The 13,532-nt window shown below is 45.1% G+C and overlaps 1 protein-coding gene across 1 annotated transcript; it reads left to right on the top strand.

The window, feature by feature from the left end:
- The first annotated feature begins 6,037 nt into the window (after window positions 1-6,037).
- LOC100402581 (major facilitator superfamily domain-containing protein 6-like) lies at window positions 6,038-8,252 on the top strand. The gene is given in 1 exon segment (XM_035291749.3): window positions 6,038-8,252. A coding segment is annotated over 1 exon segment (1,758 nt). The 5' UTR covers window positions 6,038-6,294; the 3' UTR covers window positions 8,053-8,252.
- Window positions 8,253-13,532: the final 5,280 nt, after the last annotated feature.

Raw genomic sequence — 13,532 nt, 5'->3', positions numbered from 1 at the left:
GGCTGGTAGAAGGAAAACCAAGTAACATAAAAACTTCATCATCAACAATCTGGGTGTCCACTCAGAGACCCAATCAAAAAGTCAGCAACTACGCAGACGACAAGCAGATAAACCCAAAAAGATGGGAAGAAACCAGCGAAAAAAGAAGGAAAACACCCGAAACCAGAACACCTCGCCTCCTAGAAAGGACCAAAACTCCTCACCAGCAAGGGAGCAAAGCTGGACGGGAATGACTGTGACGAAATGACGGAATTAGACTTCAGAAGGTGGATAATGAGAAACTTTTGTGAGCTAAAAGAACATGTATTAAATCAATGCAAAGAAACTAAGAACCTTGAAAAAAGATTTGAAAAAAGATTCGAGGAAATGATAACAAGAATGGATAACTTAGAGAGGAATATGAATGAATTAAAGGAGCTGAAAAACACAATACGAGAACTTTGCGAAGCAAACACAAGTTTCAATAGCCGAATTGACCAAGCAGAAGAAACAATATCTGAAGTCGAAGACCAACTCAATGAAATAAAACGAGAAACCAAGATCAGAGAAAGAAGCGCAGAAAGGAATGAACAAAGTCTCCAAGAAATGTGGGACTATGTGAAAAGACCTAACCTACGTTTGACAGGTGTACCAGAAGGGGACGAAGAGAATGAATCCAAGCTGGAAAATACTCTTCAGGACATCATCCAGGAAAATTTCCCCCACCTAGCAAGACAGGCCAACACTCAATTGCAGGAAATACAGAGAACACCACAAAGATATTCCGCAAGAAGAGCAACCCCAAGGCACATAATCGTCAGATTCAACAGGGTTGAAATAAAGGAGAGAATACTAAGGGCAGCCAGAGAGAAAGGTCAGGTCACCAACAAAGGGAAGCCCATCAGACTCACAGCAGATCTCTCGGCAGAAACACTACAAGCCAGAAGAGAGTGGGGGCCAATATTCAACATTCTTAAAGAAAAGAACTTTCAACCCAGAATTTCATATCCAGCCAAACTGAGCTTCAGAAGTGAAGGAAAAATAAAATCCTTTGTGAACAAGCAAGTACTCAGAGATTTTCTCACCACCAGGCCTGCTTTACAAGAGCTCCTGAAAGAGGCACTACACATAGAAAGGATCAATCAGTACCAGCCATTCCAAAATCACACTTAATGCTAAAGAGCTTCAACATAATGAAGAATCTACAACAACTAACAGGCAAAACAGCCACTTCGCATCAAAATGGCAGTATCAAATTCACACATAACAATATTAACCCTAAATGTAAATGGACTAAATGCACCAATCAAAAGACACAGACTGGCAAATTGGATAAAAATCCAAAACCCATCAGTGTGCTGTATCCAGGAAACCCATCTCACATGCAAGGATACACAAAGGCTCAAAATAAAGGGATGGAGGAAGATTTACCAAGCTAATGGAAAGAAAAAAAAAGCAGGAGGTGCAATTCTCATCTCAGATAAAATAGACTAAAGCAACAAAGATCAAAAGAGACAAAGAGGGCCATTACATAATGGTAAAAGGATCGATACAACAAGAAGAGCTAACGATCCTGAACATATATGGACCCAATGAAGGAGCACCCAGATACATAAGGCAAGTTCTTAATGACTTACAGAAGGACTTAGACTCCCACACACTAATAGTGGGAGACTTTAACACTCCACTGTCAATACTAGACAGATCAACCAGACAGAAAATCAACAAGGATATCCAGGGCTTGAACTCAGACCTGGAGCAAGCAAACCTGATAGACATTTACAGAACTCTCCACACCAAATCCACAGAATACACATTCTTCTCAGCACCACATCACACCTACTCTAAAAATGACCACATAATTGGAAGTAAAGCACTGCTCAACAAATGCAAAACAACTGAAATCATAACAAACAGCCTCTCAGACCATAGTGCAATCAAGTTAGAACTCAGAATTCAGAAACCAACCCAGAACCGCACAGCTTCATGGAAACTGAACAACTGGCTCTTGAATGTTGACTGGGTAAACAACGAAATGAAGGCAGAAATAAAGAAGTTCTTCGAAACCAATGAGAACGAAGACACAACATGCCAGAACCTCTGGGACACATTTAAAGCAGTCTCTAGAGGAAAGTATATAGCAATAAGTGCCCATATGAGGAGAATGGAGAGATCCAAAATTGACACCCTATCATCAAAATTGAAAGAGCTAGAGGAGCAAGATCAACAAAACTCAAAACCCAGCAGAAGACAAGAAATAACTAAGATCAGAGCTGAGCTGAAGGAGATTGAGACACGAAAAACCCTTCAAAAAATCAATAAATCCAAGAGCTGGTTTTTTGAAAAGATCAACAAAATAGACAGACCACTAGCCAGATTGATTAAAAATAAAAGAGAGAACAACCAAATAGATGCAATAAAAAATGATAAAGGGGAAATCACCACAGATTCCACAGAAATTCAAACCATCATCAGAGAATATTACAAACAACTCTATGCGCATAAACTAGTAAACCTGGAAGAAATGGATAAATTCCTGGACTCCTGTGTCCTCCCAAGCCTAAACCAGGAGGAAGCTGAAACTATGAATAGACCAATAACAAGGTCTGAAGTGGAGGCAGCAATTAAGAGCCTACCACACAAAAAAAGCCCAGGTCCAGACAGGTTCACAGCCGAATTCTACCAGACACACAAGGAGGAGCTGGTACCATTCCTTCTAAAACTATTTCAAACAATCCAAAAAGAGGGAATCCTTCCCAAATCATTTTATGAGACCAACATCATCCTGATACCAAAACCCGGCAGAGACCCAACGAGAAAAGAAAACTTCAGACCAATATCCATGATGAACATAGATGCAAAAATTTTCAATAAAATATTGGCAAGCCGATTGCAACAGCAAATCAAAAAACTTATTCATCATGATCAAGTAGGATTCATCCCAGGTATGCAAGGCTTGTTCAACATACGCAAGTCTATCAACGTAATTCACCACATAAACAGAACCAAAAACAAAAACCACATGATTATCTCAATTGATGCAGAGAAGGCATTTGACAAAATTCAACAGCCCTTTATGCTAAAAACCCTCAATAAACTCTATTGATGGAACGTATCTCAAAGTAATAAAAGCTATTTATGACAAACCAACAGCCAATATCATACTGAATGGGCAGAAACTGGAAGCATTCCCTTTAAATTCTGGCACTAGACAAGGATGCCCTCTCTCACCACTCCTATTCAATATAGTACTGGAAGTTCTAGCCAGAGCAATCAGGCAAGAAAAAGAAATAAAGGGTATTCAAATAGGACAGGTGGAAGCCAAATTGTCTCTATTTGCAGACGACATGATAGTATACCTAGAAGACCCCGTTGCCTCAGCCCAGAAACTCCTGAAACTGATAAGCAACTTCAGCAAAGTCTCAGGATATAAAATCAATGTGCAAAAATCACAAGCATTCGTCTACACCAATAACAGACTTAAAGAAAACCAAATCAAGAGCGAACTGCCATTCGCAATTGCTACAAAAGGAATAAAATACCTTGGAATACAACTCACAAGGAACGTAAGGGACCTCTTCAAGGAGAACTACAAACCACTGCTCAACGAAATCAGAGAGGACACAAACAGATGGAGAAACATTCCATGTTCATGGTTAGGAAGAATTAATATCGTGAAAATGGCTATACTGCCCAAAGTAATTTACAGAATCAACGCTATCCCCATCAAGCTACCATTGACTTTCTTCACAGAACTGGAAAAAACCACCATGAACTTCATATGGAACCAAAAGAGAGCCCGCATAGCCAAGTCAATTCTAAGCAAAAAGAACACAGCTGGGGGCATCACATTACCGGATTTCAAACTATACTACAAGGCTACAGTAATCAAAACAGCATGGTACTGGTACCAAAACAGAGATATAGATCAATGGAACAAAACAGAGGCACCGGAGGCAACACAACATACATACAACTATACAATCTTTGATAAACCCGACAAAAACAAGTAATGGGGAAAGGATTCCATGTTTAACAAATGGTGTTGGGAAAACTGGCTAGCCATGTGCAGAAAGCAGAAACTGGACCCCTTCCTGACACCTTACACTAAAATTAACTCCAGATGGATTAAACACTTAAACATAAGACCTGGCATCATAAAAACCCTAGAAGGAAATCTAGGCAAAACCATCCAGGACATAGGAGTAGGCAAGGACTTCATGAACAAAACACCAAAAGCATTGGCAACAAAAGCCAAAATAGACAAATGGGACCTAATCAAACTCCACAGCTTCTGCACGGCAAAAGAAACTGTCACTAGAGTGGATCGGCAACCAACAGAATGGGAAAAAATTTTCGCAGTCTACCCATCTGACAAAGGGCTGATATCCAGAATTTACAAAGAACTCAAACAGATCTACAGGAAAAAAACAAACAAGCCCATTCAAAAGTGGGCAAAGGATATGAACAGATACTTTACGAAAGAAGACATATATGAGGCCAACAATCATATGAAAAAATGCTCATCGTCACTGGTCATCAGAGAGATGCAAATCAAAACCACATTGAGATACCATCTCACACCAGTTAGAATGGCGATCATTAAAAAATCTGGAGACAACAGATGTTGGAGAGGATGTCGAGAAAAAGGAACACTTTTACACTGTTGGTGGGAGTGTAAATTAGTTCAACCATTGTGGAAGACAGTGTGGCGATTCCTCAAGGCCTTAGAAATAGAAATTCCATTTGACCCAGCAATCCCATTACTGGGTATATATCCAAAGTACTATAAATCATTCTACTATAAGGACACATGCACACGAATGTTCATTGCAGCACTGTTCACAATAGCAAAGACCTGGAATCAACCCAAATGCCCATTGATAATAGACTGGATTGGAACAATGTGGCACATATACACCATGGAATATTATGCAGCAATCAGAAATGATGAGTTCGTGTCGTTTGTAGGGACATGGATGAATCTGGAGAACATCATCCTCAGCAAATTGACACAAGAACAGAAAATGAAACACCGCATATTCTCACTCATAGGTGGGTGATGAAAAATGAGAACACATGGACACAGAAAGGGGAGTACTAAACACTGGGGTCTATTGGGGGGAAAAGGGGAGGGCCATTGGGAGGGGGAGGTGGGAAGGGATAGCCTGGGGAGAAATGCCAAATGTGGGTGAAGGGGAGAAGAAAAGCAAAGCACACTGCCATGTGTGTACCTACGCAACTGTCTTGCATGCTCTGCTCATCTACCCCAAAACCTATAATCCAATAAAAAAAAAAAAATGATGAAGTGCTTGTCTTAGCTATCTCTGTCTCTTTGATGAAACGCTAGCTAACCACCTCAGCTGTGTGTACTCTCATACAGGGCACCTGAGCACCCTTAGATGTAGATTAAAACTAAGCAGCACATACATAGTGTTCTGGGGCTGCCATGTGCTGGCAGACCGGCTGCAAGGAGTGTCCCTGGATGACTGCCATCAGCTGTCAGCCCTCCTTAGGGATTTTCCCAGCTGGAGACAACCGTGTCACCCAAGGTCATGCCACTTCCGAGGGCAGCACGCATCCAGTGAAACCATTCTAGGCCCTGGGATCAAAAATACCTGCCTTCCTGGGGCTTGGATTCTGGTGAAGACAGACAATAAACAAGGTCAACACATAAACTAATAACCTGTAGTGCCTTGGACAGTGATTAAGTGCTAGAGAGAACACAAAGTAGGGAAGGGGAGTGGGATTCTTGGGGGCAGGGTGGGGACAGGGTTATGGGATTTGCGGTGTCAGCTGTTGGTTACTGATGGGGTAAAGACCTGAAGAAGATGAGGGAGAGAGCCTGGTGGATGCCATGCATTCCATTCTGGCTCCCCGCAGGCCGACTCTGACGGTTTTACTTGCCTAAAGCAGTACAGGTGTTTAGCCCAAGCTCCTAGGGTACGGTGGCCAGTGGCAGCCAGAAGAGCCTGGCTGCCGGGGCTCAGAGCGCTCCTTGCAGGCCCCGGGACGCGCCCCTTGCGCACCTGCGAACTTGCGGGCGGGTAGCCCGCGGTGGCGGCTCGCGGGACGCCGGCCCTACCCACACACCCCCGCCCCCACCGCTTCTCTCCCTCCGGGCGGGAGGACCTGAGGGCGTTGGCTGGGGGCGGGCGTTAATCTGGTGACCGTGGCACTGCCCCAGACCCGGGCCGCAGTCCCACTCGCTCGGAGCCCCGACCCCTGAGCCTCCTTCCCGGGAACAAGGGGCCGCGCCCGCCCTGCGTCCAGCTCCGCCCTCTGTCGGCCCAGGCCTGAAGGAGCCGGGCAGCCATGAGCGCCAACCCGCGATGGGACATCAGCAGGGCGCTGGGGGTGGCCAAGCTCTTTCACCTGCTGTGCGGGGTCCGGGAAGCCTGCGTGACCCCGTTCCTGACCCTCTACCTGAGGCAGCTGGGCTTGGCCGCGCCCTGGGTGGGCATCCTAATGGGAAGCAAGCACCTGATCGCTGCCTTCTGGGCTCCCGTCTGTGCCATCCTGGCCAAAAGCTACCGGAAACTGAGAACACTTCTGATAGGCTCCCTGCTGGGCTCGGTGGGGGCCAGCCTGCTGATGGTCCTGGTTCCACTGGCAGACAGAAATCGGGTGCACCTCCCTTGTAATGGAAGCAGCAGTGTGACTAGCACAGATGCACTACTGGGGGTCACACTACCTGTGAACATCACCTCGGCCCAAGAGCCTGCCTCTAGCCACCCAGCCAAGAGGACTGGAGAGGTGGAGGTACCTAGCTTCAGAAAGCCACCTGGTGAAAGTGACCAAGAAACTTTAGGTGTTCTTCACAGCTACTTAGCACTCTCTGTAGAAGGACCTAGGACCACATCCCAAGTTCTCCTCCATCCTGACACTTCAGGGCTGAAAGGTCATCCCTGAGAAGTTACTTTTGAGGTGGCCAGGACTGCCCTCCCCTTGCTTCCTGCAGGGAAAGGGCCTGGAAATCCAGCCAATTTATCAGGGACCCAGGGGAAACCCTGGGCTTTTGACTTGTCCTTGGAAGGGTTGCAGTGGACTTTCATCCTCTCCTTGGGGTCCATGACATTCTGGGAGCTGCTGACAGCACCTCTGCAGCAGGTGGCAGATGACAGCCTTTATGAGTACCTTGATTTTGTTGATGCCACTGACCGATACAGAAGCTTGTCGGTCTGGAGGTTGCTGGGCATGTTGGCAGGTGTGTGTGGCATCACAGCCTTGGTGAGGCAGCTGGACTGCTTCCTGATGACCAGTGGTCCCCGGGGTGTGGTCCACTTCTATGGCTACTCGGTGGTCAGCATCCTGACCTTATTGGTGAGCATTGCCTTTCCCATTCCCATCTATCGGCCATGGGAGCCCAGCTACAAAAGCTCCAAGATACTGTCTATTGTGGGGGACGACCCCTGCCTCATTCTCCTCGCCTCCACCATTGTTTTGATAGGAACCATCATCAGTACTGTCCAGAACTTTTTCTTCTGGCACATGAAGGACCATGGGAGCAGCGAGCTGGTCATGGGTTTCTCGGTTGCCCTCAGCTTGCTGGGGGAAATTCTGCTTCATCTGTTCGAAATGACATTGCTTAGGAAACTGTCCAGGGCAGGCCTGGTGGGGCTGGGGCTGGGCTGCCTCACTGGGCAGCTGCTCTACTTCTATTTCCTCTGGAGCTGGTGGTCTGTCCTCCCTGTCCAAATCTTGAGTGCCATTAGCAACAGAGCTCTGTGGTGGGCTGTGGAGGCCTCAGTAGAGGACCTGACCACTCCCCGCATGGAGAGGGCTCTGAGTGCCTTGTTCTGAGGCCACTTTTATGGGAGTGGCTGTAGCCTGGGCAGCTTCGTTGGGGGCTTCGTGGTGATGCACTTCAGCCTGGCTGTGCTCTACCAGGCCTGCTGTGTGGTCCTGTTGCTCTGGTTGGCCTTTTTCCTGTCCATACAGCGGAGGCTGCCCCAAGAGCAGAAAATCAAGTACTCAAAGCTGCTGTCTATGGAGGTGAGTGACACCAGTGACTCTGAGCAGGGGACAGAACGGGACTGGCTTGTGAAGGCCATGAGGGAAGAACCAGACTGAAAGGGCTGAGAAATCCAGAGTGTTATGATCTAGGAAGGAACAAGGGGACTGAATAAAGCTCAGCCTGCCAAGGACAGAAACCTGCCCTGGACTGCAGGGAGCCTTGGGGAAGAAAGGGGAGGGTGTCTATGCTGAAGGCCCAACAGGATTGTCTCATTGCATGATTTTCCTTACTTTTGTAGTAAAAGGAGATTTAAAGTTTTGCCATTCAATCTTTTTTTTTTAATAATGGAGGAAGAATACATTTGCTTTTAAAATCTTTCCCTTTGTAGTCACTATATTTTGAAGTGTAAGGTTTGCAAGAGTCCTGACTCAGGTGCTGTTGAATTCAGCAATGGTGGAAGGGATCAAACTGTCAGTGACAGGAAGACCATGGGGACCTGCAGGATTCAGTTGGCAGAGAGGGCAGCTGATGTGGGTGAATCACGGCATTCCCATGGGTCATAAATGCATTAGCCTGCTCCTAAAAAAGCCATACTGTGGCAGGTAAGAATGGTCATGAAAACAAACTCCTTTCTGTCCCCAGTGATATACAAGTGCCCACACTCACACTCAAGTACTTCCAACAGGAGAAAATAATGGAAAATATTTATGTGTCGGGGAGGAGGGAGTGGGAGGTTAATAGGTTTCATTCTTACCTTCACACAAATGTGTGTCCCACTTAGAATCATCGTCTACATTTACTTCAGAGCAAGGGCAATTTTATGTCTTTTGAACTCACTTTTGCTTGCTCCACCTCACAAGAGCACATGAATTTTTTTTTCTTTTTTCTTTCTTTCTTTGTTTTTTTTTAGAGACAGTCTTTCTCTGTTGCCCAGGCTGGAGTGCAGTGGTGCAATCTTGGCTCACTGCAACCTCTGCCTCCCGGGTTCAAGCAGTTCTCCACCTCAGCCTCCCAAGTAGCTGGGATTACAGGCGCCCACCACCACACCTGGCTAATTTTTGTATTTTTAGTAGAGATGGGGTTTCACCATGTTGACCAGGATGGTCTCCATCTCCTGACCTCGTGATCCACCCGCCTTGGCCTCCCAAAGTGCTGGGATTACAGGTATAAGCCACCACGCCTGGCCTAAGATTTTAACATCTGATTTTATTGAGGTGCAGACGTCTCCATAGGTAAGGGTGCTATAGGTTCTCCACACTGTAGAGGCACTTGGTGGGATTTTGGGAGTGACAGACTAGTGCTACTGCCTTCCCAAACTCCCCCAGGGAAGGGCCTGAAATAAAGGACCCTTTATTCCAAAGGCCAGTCCCCAAGGGCCCAATCGGCCTACCTAATCATCAGTTTAAAATAAGGTATTGAATTTAGAAGAAGTCTCACTGCACAAATGCAGAAAATGTCTCATAGCCAGAGAAGGTGAAACAGATATATGAATGTCCACAGGGTCAGACATGGTACTAGGATCTTTTTTTTTTTATTCTCCCTAAGAAGCTTTAGGGTACAAATAATCAACAAAAAACTACCTCCACCTTAAACAATTAGAGATTTGTCTCGTATATATAAGAAATTTGGGGTGGGCAGTGCAGAGGTGGTGCCTGCCACTGCTGGATGACACCACTGGGGATCTAGAATCTTTTCATCTTCTCATACTGTCATACTCAGCCTGTGGGCAACCCTCCCAGATTTGTACTCTCATAGGAACAAGATGGCTGCTGCTCCTCCACACCTTTCATCCATGTTCCAGGCAGTAAGAAAAGGGAAAGACAAGAGGGCAAAAAGAAACAGGAACAAGTGTCTATATCAAGAAAATAGGCTGCATGGTGGCTCATGCCTATAATCTCAGCACTTTGGGAGGCTGAGGCAGGAGGATTGCTTGAGCCCAGGAGTTGGAGACAAGCCTGGGAAACATGGTGAGGCCTTTTCTCTACAAAAAAAAAAAAATTAGCCAGGTGTGGTGGTATGCAACTGTAGTCTCAGCTACTCAGGAGGCTGAGGTAGGAGGATTGCTTAAGCCCAGAAGTTTAAGGCTACAGCAAGTCGTATTTATGCCAATGCACTCCAGCCTGGTTAACAGAGCAAGACCCTGTCTCCAAAACAAAAAAGATTAAAAAAAAAAAAAAAAAGGAAAGACAAGCCTCCCCAGAAAATCCTCAGCTGAGTGAACTGTATCCCATGGCCACCCTAGCCACAAGGAAGTCTGGGAGGAAGTATTTTAAGCTAGGCACAGTTGCACACCAAGCAAAATCAGGTATGCATTAGTAAAAGGAGGCTGGACATGGAATTGGCAACTAGCAACATCTGCAGCAGCCTCCACAATGGAACTCACAGCCAGGTCCAGCTTACTGCAAAGCCTGTGTTTCTTTCACCCCAGTAAGCCAGCTTCCCCAAAGAGATGACTTCAGCAATGTGACCCCCACAACTACTCTATGAACACATCAAATTTGTTTTCTGCATTTTACACATGAGAAAATGGAGTCTCAGAAGTCACACATTGGGTCACTGGCAGAAACACCACCAGAGTCCTGGATCTCCTTACTCCAAATCTGGGGCATTTTCTTCTGTGCCAATAGTTCCCCAGCCTGGCTGTCGATCCAAGTCTGAGGAGCAGATGCAAAAAGCCAGGTTCCTGGGTTCCATCAGAATCTCACAGATGGGCTCAGAAATCTGCATTTTTAGAGCAACCTCCAAGTGATTCTGATGTGGTTAACCAAGCACTGTCCACTCCATTGCCCTTTCCAGCTCTATCTATCGCAACACTTCTTGCCAAATGTTTCTATTTGCAGTGAAACAAATAACAACTACTGAGTGGTCACTTTAGGCCAGACACTGTTCTAAATAAAGTACACGGTGTACTCCTACTAGTTATCAAGCAGTCATAGAATGTAAACACTATTAGCATCTCCAGTTTACAGATGGCAGAACTGAAGATTCAGTAACTTGCCTGAGGTCATGCAGTTAGTAAGTGGCAGAGCTGGTATTCAGATCCAGGTGGCTCCTGGGTCTGAGAGTTATTAATCACTGTGCTCTATGGCTTTGAAATTGAGGGGAAAGGGGAGAAATTAAATATTAAGATTTACAGCAGCCATCACTTGAAACTGATTGGATAGCAATTTTACTATTTAGACAAAACACACAATAATACCAAAATACAAACACTTATATGTCCTCTTAAACAAAAGGATCAGAAACAGGAACTGGCTTAAGAAAAGAGTTAAGTAAGTATGATTTAGCCTCAAGAGGAGGAAGAAGGAAGAGAAAAAGAAGTGTGAGTTGGGGGGAGGGGTTGTAGAGAGGGAGAAGACGGAAGACTGAGGGAGGTGACGACTGATGGATCCAAAAGATTTTATGGGAAGGATGGGAGGCTGAGAAGTTTGTTTGGGCTATTTAATGTTTGACTACCTTCCATTCTTAAAGAGGCTGGGAGCCCAGGCGGGGTGGGGCGGGGCAGGGTGGGGCAGGGCAGCCCAGCCCAGCAAAGAAGTTCGCACTGGTATGGCCCCGCCCCGCCCTGCCTGCCGACCTAGTCCCAACCCCTCCCCGCTGGCCCCGCCCCAGCCGGCCTGGCCCACCCCCGCCCCGCCTCCCTGGAGTGTTTTGGCTCACTGCAACCTCTGCCTCCTGGGTTCAAGCGATTCTCCTGCCCCAGCCTCCCGAGTAGCTGGGACTACAGGCACCCACCACCACACCCAGCTAATTTTTGTATTTTAAGTAGAGACAGGGTTTCACCATACTGGCCAGGCTGATCTTGAACTCTTGACCATTCAATCCACCCATCTCACCCTCCCAAAGTACTGGGATTTCAGGTGTGAGCCACCATACCCAGCCATGTTTAACTTTTAAAGAACTGCTAATAGTTTCCCAAAGTGGTTGTGACATTTTATATTCCCACCAGCAGTGCATAGAAGTTTCAGCTTCTCTACACCTTCACAAACAGTAAAATCAATCTCTTTAATTTTAGCCATTCTAATAGGCATGTAGTAGTAGTTTCTTGGTATCCTTGGGGAATTGATTCCAAGACCCTACCCCCTCACAGATGTCAAAATCCAAGGAGGCTCAAGTCCCTTGTATATAATGGCATAGCATTTGCATATAACCTAAGCACATCATCCCATATACTTTAAATTATTTCTAGATTAGGCTATGTAAATAGTTGTTATTCCCTATTTTTGCATTTGTATTTTGTTGTTGTTGTTGTTGTTTGGATTATTTTTGATCCATGGTTGGTTGAATCAGCAGGTACAGAGGCCACAGATGCAGAAGGCAGACTGTATCTCATTGTGATTTAAATTCACTTGTCCCTAGTTACTAATGACATTGAGCATCCTTTCTCTGTACTGTGCTTTTGAAAATTAATCAGCATCATAGAAGTACACAAGAACAAAAACAACCTCGGTTTACTATAAGAGCACATTACCTATCAGAATAGTAAATGCTTCAAAGCAGTGGTCTTTGTTCCTCGAGTGCTTTAATGGGGAAAAAGAACAAAACAAAAAGACTTGATAACTTTGTGTCATGGATAGTTTTACATACTCACAAGCCTAAAGATATAGAATCAAGCCAGAGGATCTCTAGGCCATATCCCCACGCATACATTAGAATTAGAATTATTCTCAAAAAGTCTTTATTAGCATTGCTAATAAAAAATGTAAAAAAAAAAAAGAATTCTCAAACCTCAAAGCAATGCTTTTGGAGAAAGACCCTAAAGGTTTGAGCTTTTATTTTTCTTTTACATTTTTTGTTAGCAATGTTTTTGGAGAAAGACCCTTTGAGAAGGATTCTAATGCATGCATGGGAATATGGCCTTTGTAGGAAAATGCTGAGACCACTGACTACTTTCAAAGTTTATAAAAATTTGGAAGATGATGTGAGATGTCAGTCACCACCTGCAGAGGTCTGGCCTACAGACCCTGACTCAAAGACGGATGAATGAATACACTCTCATGCCATGACAGTGATACAAGTGGGCTAGGGATAGCCACTGGCTGCTTTCCGAAGGCAAAATGCAACCAATTGACCAAGACCCCATGTACATCCACATATTTATTCATAACAGAGGTTCTAAGTCAACACACTTGTGGATAATTAACATGGTTAAAAGACTGACAGTGGTTTTCCTAATGATATAAGCTTTAGGTTCCAGCCCAGAGTAAATACTATTAACAGGTAATTACCCTTTGATCTCCCCCTGAGAGGATTATCCAGCACAAAGTTTACATGAGTAAACAGAATAGAGACAAAAGGATGTGGGGTAGACAGACTTAACTGGGAAAGCCTCATTCCTATCTTCTCCCTAACTTAATGGACTGTTGAGAAATGTTAAGTTGTTTAAAAATGCTAAGTTTATGAATATTGAGAAATGCTGAGTGTATGATAGAATATATTGTTTGCTAAAAAGAACGATGGCGAGGAAAACCTAGCTGGCCCTCCCCCATCAAGTAGAAAACTACTTGGGCATTCCATAATGGCAGGACAATATATAAATATCATACACAGGTTGAAACAATTCTTTAAGCCATCTGATCCTGTCCCTGTGGTTCCC

Source organism: Callithrix jacchus, chromosome 1 (assembly GCF_049354715.1).
Source record: "Callithrix jacchus isolate 240 chromosome 1, calJac240_pri, whole genome shotgun sequence".
Lineage (NCBI taxonomy): Eukaryota > Metazoa > Chordata > Mammalia > Primates > Cebidae > Callithrix > Callithrix jacchus.
Note: the sequence above shows the minus strand (reverse complement) of the source record. Positions and strands in the feature narration are given on the sequence as shown.